The 13,060-nt window shown below is 64.3% G+C and overlaps 1 protein-coding gene across 1 annotated transcript; it reads right to left on the bottom strand.

Annotated features, from left to right (window-relative positions):
* Window positions 1-234: 234 nt before the first annotated feature.
* ZBTB17 (zinc finger and BTB domain containing 17) lies at window positions 235-11,149 on the bottom strand. Its single transcript, XM_086476369.1, has 17 exons — window positions 11,077-11,149; window positions 9,633-9,731; window positions 9,057-9,162; window positions 6,805-7,011; window positions 6,437-6,625; window positions 6,010-6,174; window positions 5,783-5,911; window positions 5,150-5,388; window positions 4,909-5,051; window positions 3,367-3,667; window positions 3,161-3,248; window positions 2,534-2,650; window positions 2,311-2,431; window positions 2,014-2,144; window positions 1,069-1,284; window positions 707-796; window positions 235-601 (listed from the first exon to the last, which is right to left on the bottom strand). Exons 2-17 carry the CDS (start codon window positions 9,636-9,638, stop codon window positions 315-317), a joined length of 2,535 nt encoding a protein of 844 aa, XP_086332495.1. The 5' UTR covers window positions 9,639-9,731; window positions 11,077-11,149; the 3' UTR covers window positions 235-314.
* Between the last annotated feature and the right edge of the window lie 1,911 nt (window positions 11,150-13,060).

The raw sequence follows: 13,060 nt of genomic DNA, 5'->3' as shown, positions 1-13,060 counted from the left end.
TCCCAACCCCCCCCCCTTTTACCTTTATCACCTCCATTGTCCCCATTTTCAATAGATCGCGCCCTCAGCCGTGATTAAACCTAATTTCAGCAACCCCTGGTCCCTTGTCCTCCCTCCCCCCACCGCCGGACCAGACCTCAAGCATCATCGGGGGGGCGGGGGGAGGGCTACAACATGCCCGCAGTGTCCCCCCTCCCCCACCCCCAGCAGCAGCCCTTAGAAAATATTGCGATTTATTCCATCTCTCTCCTTCCAGAAATACACTTTTTACATCCTTTCCAAGCAGCTGTCTTTTAAATAAAGGCGATGGGGGGTCACTCGGGAGGGGGCTGACCCTCCCCGGCTGTAGGCGCAGGGGCCAGGGGGGCGGCGGGGGGTTCCGGGGGGCCGTCGCGGGTTCGGAAGAGCAGCTCTCCGGCGGGGATGACCTGCTCCGCCTGCCAGGCGGCGGCGGTGCCGTACTGCTGGTAAAAGTCCGTGTCGGCCTGGAACATGACGAGGGCTTGGGCCGTGTGGATGCGGACGTGCTGCGCCAGGCTGGTGGCATCCAGGAATTTTTCCCCGCAGGAATCGCAAGCGTAGAGGATCTGGGTGTTGGGGTCTGCGAGGGAAAAGGGGCGGGGGGGGAGGGAGCCTGAGGTGGGGGGGTGGCGGGGCAGGAACCGGCCGACCCCCCCCCGTGCTTCCCCCTTCCCCCCCTTCTCACCTGCTTCCTGCACCTGCTTCACCGCTTTGGTGATCTCGGCTTTGAGCGCTTCGGTCTCGTCTGCCGTCACCGCGGCCGCTACGGGGACCACTGCGGGGGGAGAGGAGGGGCAGGGGATGGTGAGGAGAGGCCGGGGGGGACCCCGGCTGGAGCGGGACGCTGGATTTGGCCCGTCACGGGGGTGAGGAGGGGGCTCCAGCCAGGCTGTGACCCCTTCCCCGCCTCAGGCCACAGCAAGGGGTGCTGCCCCCTGGGGATAAGCCTTCAAGCTCCTCCGGGACAGCTCCGGGCCGCCCCAAGCTGCACCCCATGGATAAAGCTCCCTTTTGGGATGGCTCCGGGCCCCCCCGCCCCAGGCTCACCCGTGAGCTGCGTGACAGCGGTGGCAGCCAGCGCCTCGGTGGCCAGCGTCACCATGTCATCGGAAGCCACCGTGACGATGTTGACCTCGTCGCCTTCCTCCGGCTCGAGGATTTTGATGCCGGCCTTGCCCTGATGCACCGTCTTGACGTGGGAACGCAGGTTGTCCACCCGGTTGAAGCCCCGGCCGCACTTGTCGCACAGGAACGGCTTCTCCCCTGGGGGATACGATGAAGAATTTGGGGGGGGGGGGGATGGATGAAGAATTTGGGGGAGAGGATGAAGAACTGGGGGGATTGGATGAATTATTGGGGGATTGGATAAAGAACTGGGGGATTGGATGAATTATTGGGGGATTGGATGAAGAACTGGGGGGATGGATGAATTATTGGGGGGATGGATGAAGAACTGGGGGGATGGATGAATTATTGGGGGATGGATGAATTATTGGGGGATTGGATGAAGAACTGGGGGGATGGATGAAGAACTGGGGGGATGGATGAAGAACTGGGGGATCGGATAAAGAACTAGGGGGATAGATGAATTATTGGGGGATTGGATGAATTATTGGGGGATGGATGAATTATTGGGGGATGGATGAATTATTGGGGGATTGGATGAATTATTGGGGGATTGGATGAATTATTGGGGGATTGGATAACGAACTGGGGGATGGATGAAGAACTGGGGGATCGGATAAAGAACTGGGGGGATGGATGAAAAACTGGGGGGATGGATGAAGAACTGGGGGGATGGATGAATTATTGGGGGATCGGATGAAGAACTGGGGGGATCGGATGAATTACTGGGGGATCGGATGAAGAACTGGGGGATGGATGAAAAACTGGGGGGACTGGATGAACAACTGGGGGGATTGGATGAAAAACTTGGGGGGGGGTGTGTTAACGATTTCGGGGGGGTTTTGAAGGAGGCCTGGCGGCACCCACCGGTGTGGATGATGATGTGCTTGGAGAGGTCGCCCACGTTGACGAAGGCTTTGTTGCAGACGGTGCATTTGTGGGGTCGGATGTTATCGTGGTGGCGGATGTGGTTGGCCAGTTGGCTCGACTGCACGAACCTGGGGGTGACGGGGGGGGGGGGGGGGGGTCACTACAATCCCTGTCCCCCCCCAGGGGTGACACCCTGGCACCTCCACTCACCCTCCACGGCCGGGTGCCGTTCCGGCACCCGGCCGTGGAGGGTGGGTGGAGGTGCCCCCTCAAATTCAGGGGGTGAACCCCCACCTCTTGCCGCAGCGCTCGCAGACGTAGGGCTTCTCCCCCGTGTGCTGGCGCACGTGGGCGATGAGGGAGCTCGCTTGGGTGAAGGCTTTCCCGCAGATCAAGCACTGGCACGGCTTCTCTCCTGGGGGAGAAAAAGGGGATCGTCAATCCGGGGATGGGGAAGGCGGGGGCTCCCCATTCTTCCAAAAAAATCCCTTGGGAAAGAGCAGAGCCGGGTTCCTACCGGTGTGGATGCGGACGTGCCGCTGCAGCGCCCCGGGGTCGGCGAATTGGCGCTGGCAGTGGACGCAGACGTAGGGTTTCTCCCCGCTGTGGATCCGGAGGTGGCGTTTCAGGTTCCCTGAGAGTAGAGGAGGCTCAGCCGAGGAGGGGTGAGGGTTTGGGGACGCCAGCGCCCTCCCTCCATCCCTCCCCAGCACCCCCGGGAAAGCCCGGCGCTGTTTACGCAGCGGGGAGTGCCGCCCCGCCGCTTCCCGGAGCCGAGGATCGGGGGCAGAACGGGGGGGGGTGGGGACAGCCAGAACAAGCATCTGATTTTTGAGGGGATGGAGAGACTCCGGGGGGGGCTCATCCAGACCTCGGCAGCGGTTTGGGGAGACGGGAGGAGACCCACAAACTGGACCGTGGGTTCCTTCCAGGGGCAATCCCAGGGTGCCCGGCCCCGCAGAGGGGGGGAGAGAAATACACGTGGCACAACCGCAGCACCGCAGCGAAGAGGTTTAAACCCTCCCATATCCAGGACAAAATCCTTCCTCCGGCTCCCATCCCTCTCTGGTGCTGTCCCTGCCCCACTCCAGGCCAGCCAACCCCCCCATCGCTGGGACCTCACCACCTCCCAGCCCCGCCCCACCTGAAGTGGTGAACTGTTTGCCGCACTCCCGACACTTCAGGGGCCCGTCCGCGATGTGAATCTTCAGGTGAGCCTTCAGGTTCCCCACCTGGGGACGGACAGGAGGACGCAGAGAGCTCCCCGCCCCCACATCGCCCCCCCCCCCCTCCCCCCGGAGGGACCCGAACCGCCGCGGGTCCGGCTCTTCCCCCCCTGCCCCAACCCACCTGGTTGAACTTCTTGTCGCAGTGGGGGCACTTGTGCTCCTTGTCGGTGTCGTGGGTCTCCAGGTGGCGCATTTTAGAGGTGGGGTCGGAGAAGGAGCGCCCGCAGTAGTCGCACTGGTACGGCTTCTCCCCGCTGTGGACCAGCTGGTGCCGTTTGAGGTTGCCGGAGGTGGTGAAGAGCTTGCCGCAGTCGTCGCAGCGGTACTTGGCCTCCCCCGTGTGCCGCTTCTTGTGGAGGTTCAGGAGGCTGATGAGGCGGTAGCTCTTCCCGCACTCCTCGCAGCCGTAGGGCTTCAGCGGGCTGGGGGGGAGACGGGGCCATCGCACCGGGGCGGGGGAAGAACCGGCGTGCCGAGCTCCCCCCGCCCCGAGTCTCCCAGTGCCCCAGTCCCAGCTCCCACTGCCCCGATTTCCAGTGTTCCCGCTGCAATCCCAGCTCCCCCGTCCCGATTCGCAGCTCCCCTCGCCCCGGTCCCAGCTCCCCCGTCCCGATTCGCAGCTCCCCTCGCCCCGGTCCCAGCTCCCCCGTCCCGATTCGCAGCTCCCCCGCCCCGATTCCCAGCTCCCCTCGCCCCGGTCTCAGCTCCCCCGTCCCGATTCGCAGCTCCCCTCGCCCCGGTCCCAGCTCCCCCGTCCCGATTCGCAGCTCCCCCGCCCCGATTCCCAGCTCCCCTCGCCCCGGTCTCAGCTCCCCCGTCCCGATTCCCAGCTCCCCTCGCCCCGATTCCCAGCTCCCCTCGCCCCGATTCCCAGCTCCCCTCGCCCCGATTCCCAGCTCCCCTCGCCCCGATTCCCAGCTCCCCTCGCCCCGATTCCCAGCTCCCCCGCCCCAAGTCCCAGCTCCCCCCGTCCCGATCCCGGTCCCAGTTCCCCCCGTCCCGATCCCGGTCCCAGCTCCCCCCGTCCCGATTCCCAGTGCCCCAGTCCCAGCTCCCACCACCCTGATTCCAGTCCCAGCTCCCCTCGCCCCGATCCCAGCTCCATGCCCCAATACCCAGCTCCCTCGCCCCGATTTCCAGCTCCCCCCCACTCCAAGTCCCAGCTCCCACCGCCCCGATTCCAGTCCCAGCTCCCCTCACCCCGATCCCAGCTCCCATGCCCCGAGGCCCAGCTCCAGCTCCCCCCATCCCAATTCCCAGCTCCCCCCCGCCCCGATTCCCAGCTCCCCCCCGCCCCGATTCCCAGCTCCCCCCCGCCCCGATTCCCAGCTCCCCCCCGCCCCGATTCCCAGCTCCCCCAGGACGCCTTGAAGCAACGCAAAAGGGAAGGACGGGGGCAGAAAGAGAAACCTCCTCCCCGCCTACCCCACGGCGCTGACGGATTTGGCAAAGATTTGATCTTTTGCACCAAAAAGCCACAGTTTTTAGGTGCCGCCGCCGCCGCCGCTGTCTTTCCGCGGCCGATGCTTGCCCAAACGAAGCTGCCGGGAGCCCCCAGCCCCGCAGCACCGACCCCCCCGAAGCAGAGCGGCTGCTCGCCCGCCCTCTCGCCACCGGCCACCCTCGGCCCTGTGGCACCCCCCGGTGCCCAGCGCCGCCGTACCTGTGCGTCTTCTCGTGGGCTTTGCAGGCGGCCGGGTCGGAGAAGGCCTTGCTGCACTCCCGGCAGGAGAAGGGCTTCTCACCGGTGTGGATACGGATGTGCCGCTTGAAGTTGCCGGTGTGGGTGAACTCCTTCCCGCAGTCCTGGGGGCGGAGGGAGACGGGGGCAGGCGCGGCCGGTGACACCCGGCATCCCCCCCCCAGGGACCGGAGACCCCGCTGGGGGCCGCGGCCGGGCTCACCTCGCACTTGTGCGTGACGGAGCCGTAGGCTTTCGACTCCGTCCTGTCGCTGTACGTGCCCGACCGCAGCAGACGGGTTTCACCGGAGTTTTCCTGCCCGGAGTCGGTGCTTCCCGATTCGTTATCTTCGGCGTTTTCGCCGTTTTCTAACCGGGGCTGCTCTTCCTCGGGGATTTTAGCCTCCTCTTCATCCTCTGCCGTCACCTCCCCCTCTTCCTCCTTCGCTTCCAGCTCCATCTCTGCAGGCGGTCAGAAAACGGAGACGCTCAAGACCGGGAGCAGCACCGAGACACCAACCCCACCTGGATTCCCCAACCCTGCGCCTGGCTTTAAGGCGGTGGGGGTTGGATCCGGACGCGGGGAAATCCCGGTAACTCCATCGTGTGTAGCCCACGGCCTGGAGTCAGCCTGGATTTGCAGCCCTAAAATCCCAAAGCCCACGCGGGCAGAGCAGCCTTTCCCAACCTCTCCCAGCTCCGCCCCACGGACAGCTGCTCCCGGAGACGGCGCTCGCCCGGCAAAGCCGGCGCTGACCGAAGTAACCGCGCGGCACACGAGGGCTCAGGCCTCGCCCGCCTGGAGGGAGCGGGGGGACAGCGAAGGCCGCGCCGCCGCCCTCGCTCGCCAACACACCTCCCGTTTCGGCGCCCTGGGAGACGTCGCCCTTCGCCGCGGGGCTGCCGCCGCCGCCCACGCTCGCCGCCGGCTGCGGGGGGCTGGGGAATTCGGCGCTGGGGCCCTCCGGGATGGCAGCATCGACCCCTGCAGACATCAGGGAGACACGCAGGCTCCAGGCAGCAGAGCCCAGCAGCAGGGCAGGGTGCGCTGGCGGAGGGCGACAGCGGGGTTTGGGGCGTCACCGCTCCGTGGCTCACCTTGCTCCGCCGGCGCCTCGGGCTGCGCCGCTGCGGCTGCGGCCGACTCCTCCTTCCCCCCTGGGTTGGGAGGAACCGGTTTTGTTTTGTCAAGGTCACCCGGTGCTTCTGCCACCGCCGTCTTGTCCTCGACGGTCGCCTTGTCGGCCCCTGCGAGGGAAGAGGGACGGGCTCCAGCTCCTGCTGCCCGCGCAGGGGCGCCCCGACGGCTGCCGGGAGGATTCCCAAATCCCACAAACATTCGAGGAAGCGCCAGTTCTTCCACCGCCGGTGCCCCACCAGGGGATCAAACCGCATCCAGCCATCCTTGCGATGTACCCAGGAGGTGGGGCCGGACGGTGGCGGGAGCGTGGGGCAGTTCTGAGCCTCCCGGGCTGAGGAGAAGCGAGGGAGAAGCGAGGAGGCTACGTACCGCCCTCGGCGGGGGGCTGCTGGCTCTCGGCGGGGCTTCCTGCTGGCGGGGCGAGGGACTTGAGCGCGTTGCAAGCGCTGACGATCTCCTGCATCTGGAGGAACCCCGCCACGGCCAGCACGTCTTCCACGTTGTCAGGGTTGAGGCTCAGCTTCGCCGTGTACATGAACTCCAAAACCTGCCCCAGGCCTGCGAGAAGAGGCGACAGGACCACAGACCGACCTCACCCCTCAGCCAGCCAACTTCCCAAAGCCCAAAGCGCAGGGAAGAACAGGCTGAGGAGCCTCCCTCAACCCTCCCCCCCCGGCCCCAAACCGCTTGGTTCCAGCAGCTCGGTGGGACAGAGGACAACCCCTCCCGCCGCCTACCCGCCGCGTTGCTGATGTCGAGGTGCACCACGTCCTTCTGGTCGACGAAAAGCATCCTGAAGTACTCGCTGCAGGCCGCCAGCACGGCTTTGTGGGCCTTGAAGTTGATGCCGTCCACCACGAAGGTGCAGTCGCACAGCAAACCCAGCTGCCGCTGCTGGTTCAGCTGCTCCAGGACTTGCTGGCTGTGCTGGGGGAAATCCATGGCTGCGGGGAGAAGAAAAAAAAAAAACACCAAACCCCGGGCAGCTGGGGGGTGAAATCCTGCTGCCACGTGGGAAAGGGCCAAGCAGCAGGGCAGGTCACAGTTAAAAAACAGTTTGTTAAAAAACGTGGCCTAAACCCCACAACCCCGGCTCCTCGCTACAGCTGCCTGCCTCCCCCCCCGAACACCCCCCCCAAACCTCCCCTGGAACAGCCACAACACCCACACGGGGCCGAAAAAAGGAGCTGATTAACAGCCAATACACTTTTTTGCCACCCCAACAGCATTCAAAAATACATTTATTGCTCTTCAACCCGTCCAAGCTGCGAGCAGGAACCCCGTTGGCCCCGCAAACCGGAGTGCCACCGCTCCCGCCGAGGGCGCAGCGTGGGAAGCGTTCATCAAAACCTCCGAGCTCCTGCTCGTTTTAAGAGCTCGTGCCACAATACCGAGGGATTTTTATTCTTCTTTCTCGCGTTTTTGGAGGGAGCTCTCCCTGCTCCAAGCACGACCGTGGCTGAGGAACGCCACCAACTCCTGGGAACACCACTGAAGTCCGTTTTTCAAGCAGGTCCTTGTCAGCAAAGGGGCGCCACGCGCCGGGTTTTCTCCTGGGCTGCACCCACAGGGTGTGTGGTAGAGAGCGAAGAGTTTTCACACGGCTTCGTTTCCCAAAAACCATCCCTGCCTGGGCTGGAGGGACGGTTCCACCGCTCGGTGGGCAAGCCGTGAGCAAGGAGGGAGGAGAGAGCAGACGGGGACTATCCAGTTATCGCCCAACCTGCCGGGCCAGGGAGCCCCTAAAGCTCTGGAAGAAGCAGGGTGACGGCCAGGGGAACACTCGGGTTCGGCGCCAAGTCAGCCCTCGGTGTCTCCCTGAAGGTTTCCAGTCCGTGGAAGTTGCTTTACCAGCTCTTCTGCACAGGGAGTCTCCAGGCGAGGAACGGTTTGGATCCACGAAAAGCCAGGTGGCTTCCAGGCGGCTCCTCCGGATCCCGGCGGGCAGAGGGAGCCTCCTCCTGTCTGCTGTGGGTGCCAGCAGCGCGCCTGGCGGAAGATCTTCCGCCCAAGGATCGATTTGGCTTCCGAAATCCTCCCCGTCAGGGCTGAGGAGCGCAGACACCTCCAGAGCACGGGCGGCGAGCGAGAGCTCCGCTCCCAAAAGACACCACTTGTCTTGGCAATTAACGCAGCGCCACGACTTTCCCCTCAGCTCTCCAAAACACGAGGTGCTTTTTAACCAAACACCCACAGCCTGGCCCAAAATACATCCCTCGAGAGCCAGAAAAATCCGTGTTTGTGTCTAAACCCACACAGATGTACGGCTCTGGAAGGAAATTCTGGGGAAAAAAAAAACAAAAAAAGGGGAGGATTTTCCCAGCAGGACAAACAACAGTGCCTTCGGCGCTTGGGAAGCTCTGCACAGCAGGACCCGAGAAATCACGACGGTTGGATGCACCAACAGGGTATTTTCAGTCCTTTGTAGGAGGCACTTTGCAGCTGAACGACGATTGGCGTCGCTCCCCGATGGGACTCGCCTCAGCTTCGAGCTTTGCGAAGGAGGCAAAAATCCCAAGGAACTCCACTCCTCCCCAAAAACTTCATCTTTCCTGCGGTTCCCTCCGTGCCGTCACGCTGCAGCCTCATGGGAGCAGGCGAGCGCAGCGGGGCAGAGGTCGGGACGAGCCGTGTATCACCCTCGTGCCTGAACCCAGCGCCCCCCGGCAGCCGCGATCACGTTAAAATCCCCGACTCCGAGCCTCGAAAATCCCAAATATCCGGATCAAAACACCCTCAGCGCAGCCGAAACACCACCCAGGTCCCTCGCCACCACTCGGGACCAGTTTGGGGCTCTGGGGCCGAGATCCAACCCCTTCCCCGTGCCAAAACGGGGAGGGCTCCGGGGAGGGCAAACGCCCACGGAGGCGCCGCTGGCCCACCCGACCGATTCAGCGAGCCCCCCAGCGCTGCCGGCCGTGCCGAGGGCGGGTGTCAGGGCTCCTCGCCCGGCAAACCCAGGCAAGGCAGGACGGGCGCCTGAACTCACCCCTGCGCTGCCAGGAGCCGGGATAGCCAGAGGACCGAGGCGGTGGCGGCTCTCCTCCAGGGTTTTCCCGCTTCCCGGTGCTCCAGTCAGTCTCTACGCAGCCATCCTGGGAGAAACGGGGTGAAAATCGCCGTTTGAAAACCCAAAGCTGGCCTGTGGGAGGGGCTGGGGCTCGGCATCACCACCCCAGGAGCAGGCACCCCCCGGTTTCGCCCGGCTGGAGGCACACGAGCGCCGTTTCCCCTCCTGACCTCTCCCTGCCGGGGCTGTCGAGTCTCTCCCCGCCCGGTTCATCCCAGAAAAGCTTTGTCAGGAGCACACCCACGCCCGCCGAGATAAATACAGCAGCCACGGTCCCGGGGAGCTGCCCACACGAGCTCTGTTAAGCTCTCCCGCTTATTAACGACATTAACCTCTCCCTGTACCTGCCACCCGAGCGTCTTGCCTGTTAAAAAACCCCAAAGCCTTGATCAATTGGAAAAAAATAGCGGTTTCAACGTTGCCTTTGAACGCTGTCACCACCCATTCTTACACTGAGAAGATAAAAGACGAAGAGAAGGTTTACTTTCCGCCTACCGTCATCTCCCTCCTCGTGTGTCAGCTCGGGGAACAAAGCAGCCCTAATCCTTTCAGTCTCTGCGAAGGGGAGTCTGTCCTCATTTCCAGCAACCGAGCCTGCGATATTTTCAGTTAAAAAAATAGAGTTGAGAGCTGATCTGAGCAAAGGATTCAGGTACAGATGAGCTAATAAGACAAATTATGAACTAAGAAGGGATCTGGAGTTTGTGGCCGGCAGCAAACCCGGAAGGCGAGCTCGCGTTCAGCTGGAAGGCAGGGAAAAAGTAATCACAAGTGACGACAGGCAGGGAAAAACGTGGTGAAAAGGCACTAAAAGGGGAAAGACGCGAGGAGAGAGATGAGCAGAGCCATGCCGAGCGCCCGCCGAGCGAGCACGCAAGCGGCAGAGCCCTCGGTCACTTCGTTTTCGGGCTCAGGGACACGCACGTGCAGGTCCCGAGGGGGCTGTGCAGGCAGGGCTGCCCGCAGGTCACCAGAGCCCCGGGCTGCAGCAGGCAGGGCGCCAGCGAGGCCGCCGAGGCACGGCCAAGCCTTGAGTTCTGCCATAAAACGTTCCTGCAGCGTCCGGGTGATGAACGACAAAACCTTCATCTTCTTGCAAAAAAACCCCCAAACGCCAACCCCTGCCCCCAGTGCCTGAAATTTCAGCAGGAGCTTCCGAGGCAGGAATGTAGTTCGGGAAACGTGGCTTGTCCGTGAAATGCGGCACCCGCAGAGAGCACGTACAGCCGAGACGGGCTGTCATCACGCCAAAAAAAAAAAAAAGAGGCCAGAAATGAGGGAAAAAAACCCCTTTTTTCCCTGAGCTGCTGCACGATACTTTGAAGTTTTCTCCGCTCCTTCTGCTGGCGACGTCCTCGGCGCAGGCAGGCAGCTCGCCCGGGGTCAGGAGACTCGCCGTGGGCTGACAGGGCTGCGCCCCCCGCACACCTCCGCCCGCATCCCGAGGGGGTGGCAGCTGCCCCCCGCGCGTGGGGGGACGGGGGTTTTGCTCCTCACCTCGCCCCAAATCCCCCCACGGCTCCCCGAGGGGGAACACAGGTGCGTCTCCCACAGCAGACACGGACACCGCGGGGCGGGGGGGGGGGGGGGCTGGCAGGACCCCAGCAGCCCCCCGTTCCCCTCAGGGCAGCCGCCTGAGGCCCAGCAGCAGCCTGTGGAGGGGTCGCACGGAGCGCAAATCCGGGGGGCAAGAGCTGCCACAGGCCCCTCCTGGGGGGCTGAGGGGATGAGGGGACGCCCACGCAGCCTCCCCTCAAAAAAACGCGGGTCGCACCCCGCAAAACGGCTCCTTTTGGGGGGGGAGGGCGACCCCCAGGCAGCGAGCTGGGCCGCAGCCCCCTTCCCCTCCCAGACCCCGTGTCCCGCCAAGGCCCCCCCCCAGGCCCTCCAGCCCCTCCCCGGCCTCCCCGCAGCCCCTCCCGGTCCCCCCCGCCGCTACCTGCCATGCCGGGCCCGGCGGGGGCCTCACATCGCCACCCGCAGCGCTCACCGTGACACCGACCAGACAAAGGGCGCCGCCATCTTGGCGCCGGGCGGAAGCGGCGTCGCCCTCCTCCGCCCACCGACGGCGCCGCCGCGCATGAGCGGTCCGGCGCCGCGCGGGGACTGCGCATGCGTGGAGGGGAGGGAGGGCGGTGAGGCGGGTCACGTGGCACCGCCTCCTGTCCGTCGTGTGTGTGTGTGTGTGTGTCCGTCCCCCCCCCCGGAGCGCCGCCATGACAGTGTGAGGGCGGCGGGCGGAGGGGAGGCGGCCTGCGAGGGGCCGGTGGGCCCCGGGGCTGGCCCTGCGGCTCCGGGAGGGCCACAGGGCCCTGTTCCACCGCGCTGTGGGCCCCCCAGGGCTTTGGTTCGCCCCCCAAAAGGTTGCCCGCACCCCAGCAGGCCGAGGCGTCGGGCAGCCACCGTGATGGCAGCCACCGTGATGGCAGCCGGGCGGCTCCACAGGCCCAGCGGTGGGGTCCCGGCAGGTCAGCACGGACCGAAAGCTGGAGATGTTGCCCGAAGTGGGGGCTAAACACCCCCCCCCCCCCAGGCGGGTGTGCAGGGCCAGGGGGAGTGAGGAGGCGGCGGCCATTTGCAGTGAGTGTGGGCAGGGGCAGGCAGCCCCCCAAAATCATCATGTTCCCGTTCCCATCAACCTGTTCCCCGCTAAGGCCAAACTTCCTGGCCTGCCTGCCCAAAACGAGCCCACGGTGAGGCCGAGCTGCTGTGGGGTTTGTCCGGCACTGGAGCTCCGAGCTGTCCCTCCGCTCGCTCCCTGGCTCGGAAATCTCACACACCCACCCCCCCCCCCCCCCCGGTGCAAAACCAGCCAGCTTCAGGGAGAAAAAGGTTTGGGGGTCTTTTTTTCCCCTTCCTTTTTCTGGAGCTGGGTGGATGAGGGCCACCCATCAGCCTGTCACCACTAGATGGCAATCTGTGACCGCGGCGGGGGGCTGCCTGGGTGCTGGGGTGCTCTGGGCACCCAGGAGGTGGCATTTTGGGGCAGACCCGACACATCCCATCGCAGAGGATCAATGACAAAGCATCGCCGCTGCTCCCCGCCTCCGTGGCTCCAGTTTCCTAAGCTGTGCTGGGGGGGGGGGGGGGGGGGGGCTTTTATAGCCATTAAGAGCTTTTTAAGTGACTTCGAAACATTTTTCCTCGCAGCGTCCTGCGGCAGGGAGTCCCCCGAGTGACCGGCGGTGCCGGTGGACAAACCACCCGAGGAGGTGACGGAAGAGCCACGTGTCTGTGTGTGCCTGCAGGTGTGTTAATGCAAGTCACGAGTCGTTAGGGGACACGCAGGGACGAGCTGATCCCGGAGCTGGAGCAGCAACACGAGCCGGGCGGCGTGTGGCAGCTATAAACAGCCGCTCCCCCCCGAACGGGAGCCTCGCTGTTGTGCGTACACACAGGGAGATGGAGCCGGGCCCTCGGGTGGGGGAACGAGGGGAGCTTTTGGGCCCCCCAAAAGAAGTCCCTGAGTTTGACAGCCAGGCTGGGACCATCATCCCGACTCATGCCGCTGCTCGGGGCTTCACCGAGGGTGATGGGTGCGGGTGGGCGAGGGGAGGAGGAGGATTTGGTGACCTTCCAGGTGGGCCGGCGGCCCGAACAGCTGAGGGAATGGCTCAGAAATAGAGCGGTGGGGAAGAAATGAGTCACCCCGGGCTGGAAATAAATGGAGCCACGGGCAGCGGAGGGGAGCCGGGGCGGCTCCTTGTCCGTGTTTGTGTTGGGAAGGCGGAATTACTCGTGGTACCCCTTAGCGAGACACCCCTCGGGGCTGCACCTGCAGCCCTTATGGGGAAAAAAAAAAACATCAAGAAAGCGTTAAAAAACAGAGGAGGCAGCAGTGAGGCACTCTCAATAATTTATCACAAGCCGTATATACAGAGACAAGCTCCGGCGGAGGGTCAGGGGAGGGAACCTCGCTCCCA

Source organism: Leptosomus discolor, chromosome 20, assembly GCF_034619465.1.
Source record: "Leptosomus discolor isolate bLepDis1 chromosome 20, bLepDis1.hap2, whole genome shotgun sequence".
Lineage (NCBI taxonomy): Eukaryota > Metazoa > Chordata > Aves > Leptosomiformes > Leptosomidae > Leptosomus > Leptosomus discolor.
The sequence above is the reverse complement of the archived record's forward strand: the minus strand, read 5'-3'. Positions and strand labels throughout refer to the sequence as shown.

What these genes read in the sequence shown, in the direction of transcription:
- ZBTB17 (XM_086476369.1), bottom strand. An exon ending in CGGCTCCTGGCAGCGCAGGG is followed by an intron (nt 7,012 to 9,056) that starts GTGAGTTCAGGC and finishes TTCTCCCCGCAG; the next exon opens with CCATGGATTTCCCCCAGCAC. An exon ending in GCACATCATCATCCACACCG is followed by an intron (nt 1,285 to 2,013) that starts GTGGGTGCCGCC and finishes CGTATCCCCCAG; the next exon opens with GGGAGAAGCCGTTCCTGTGC.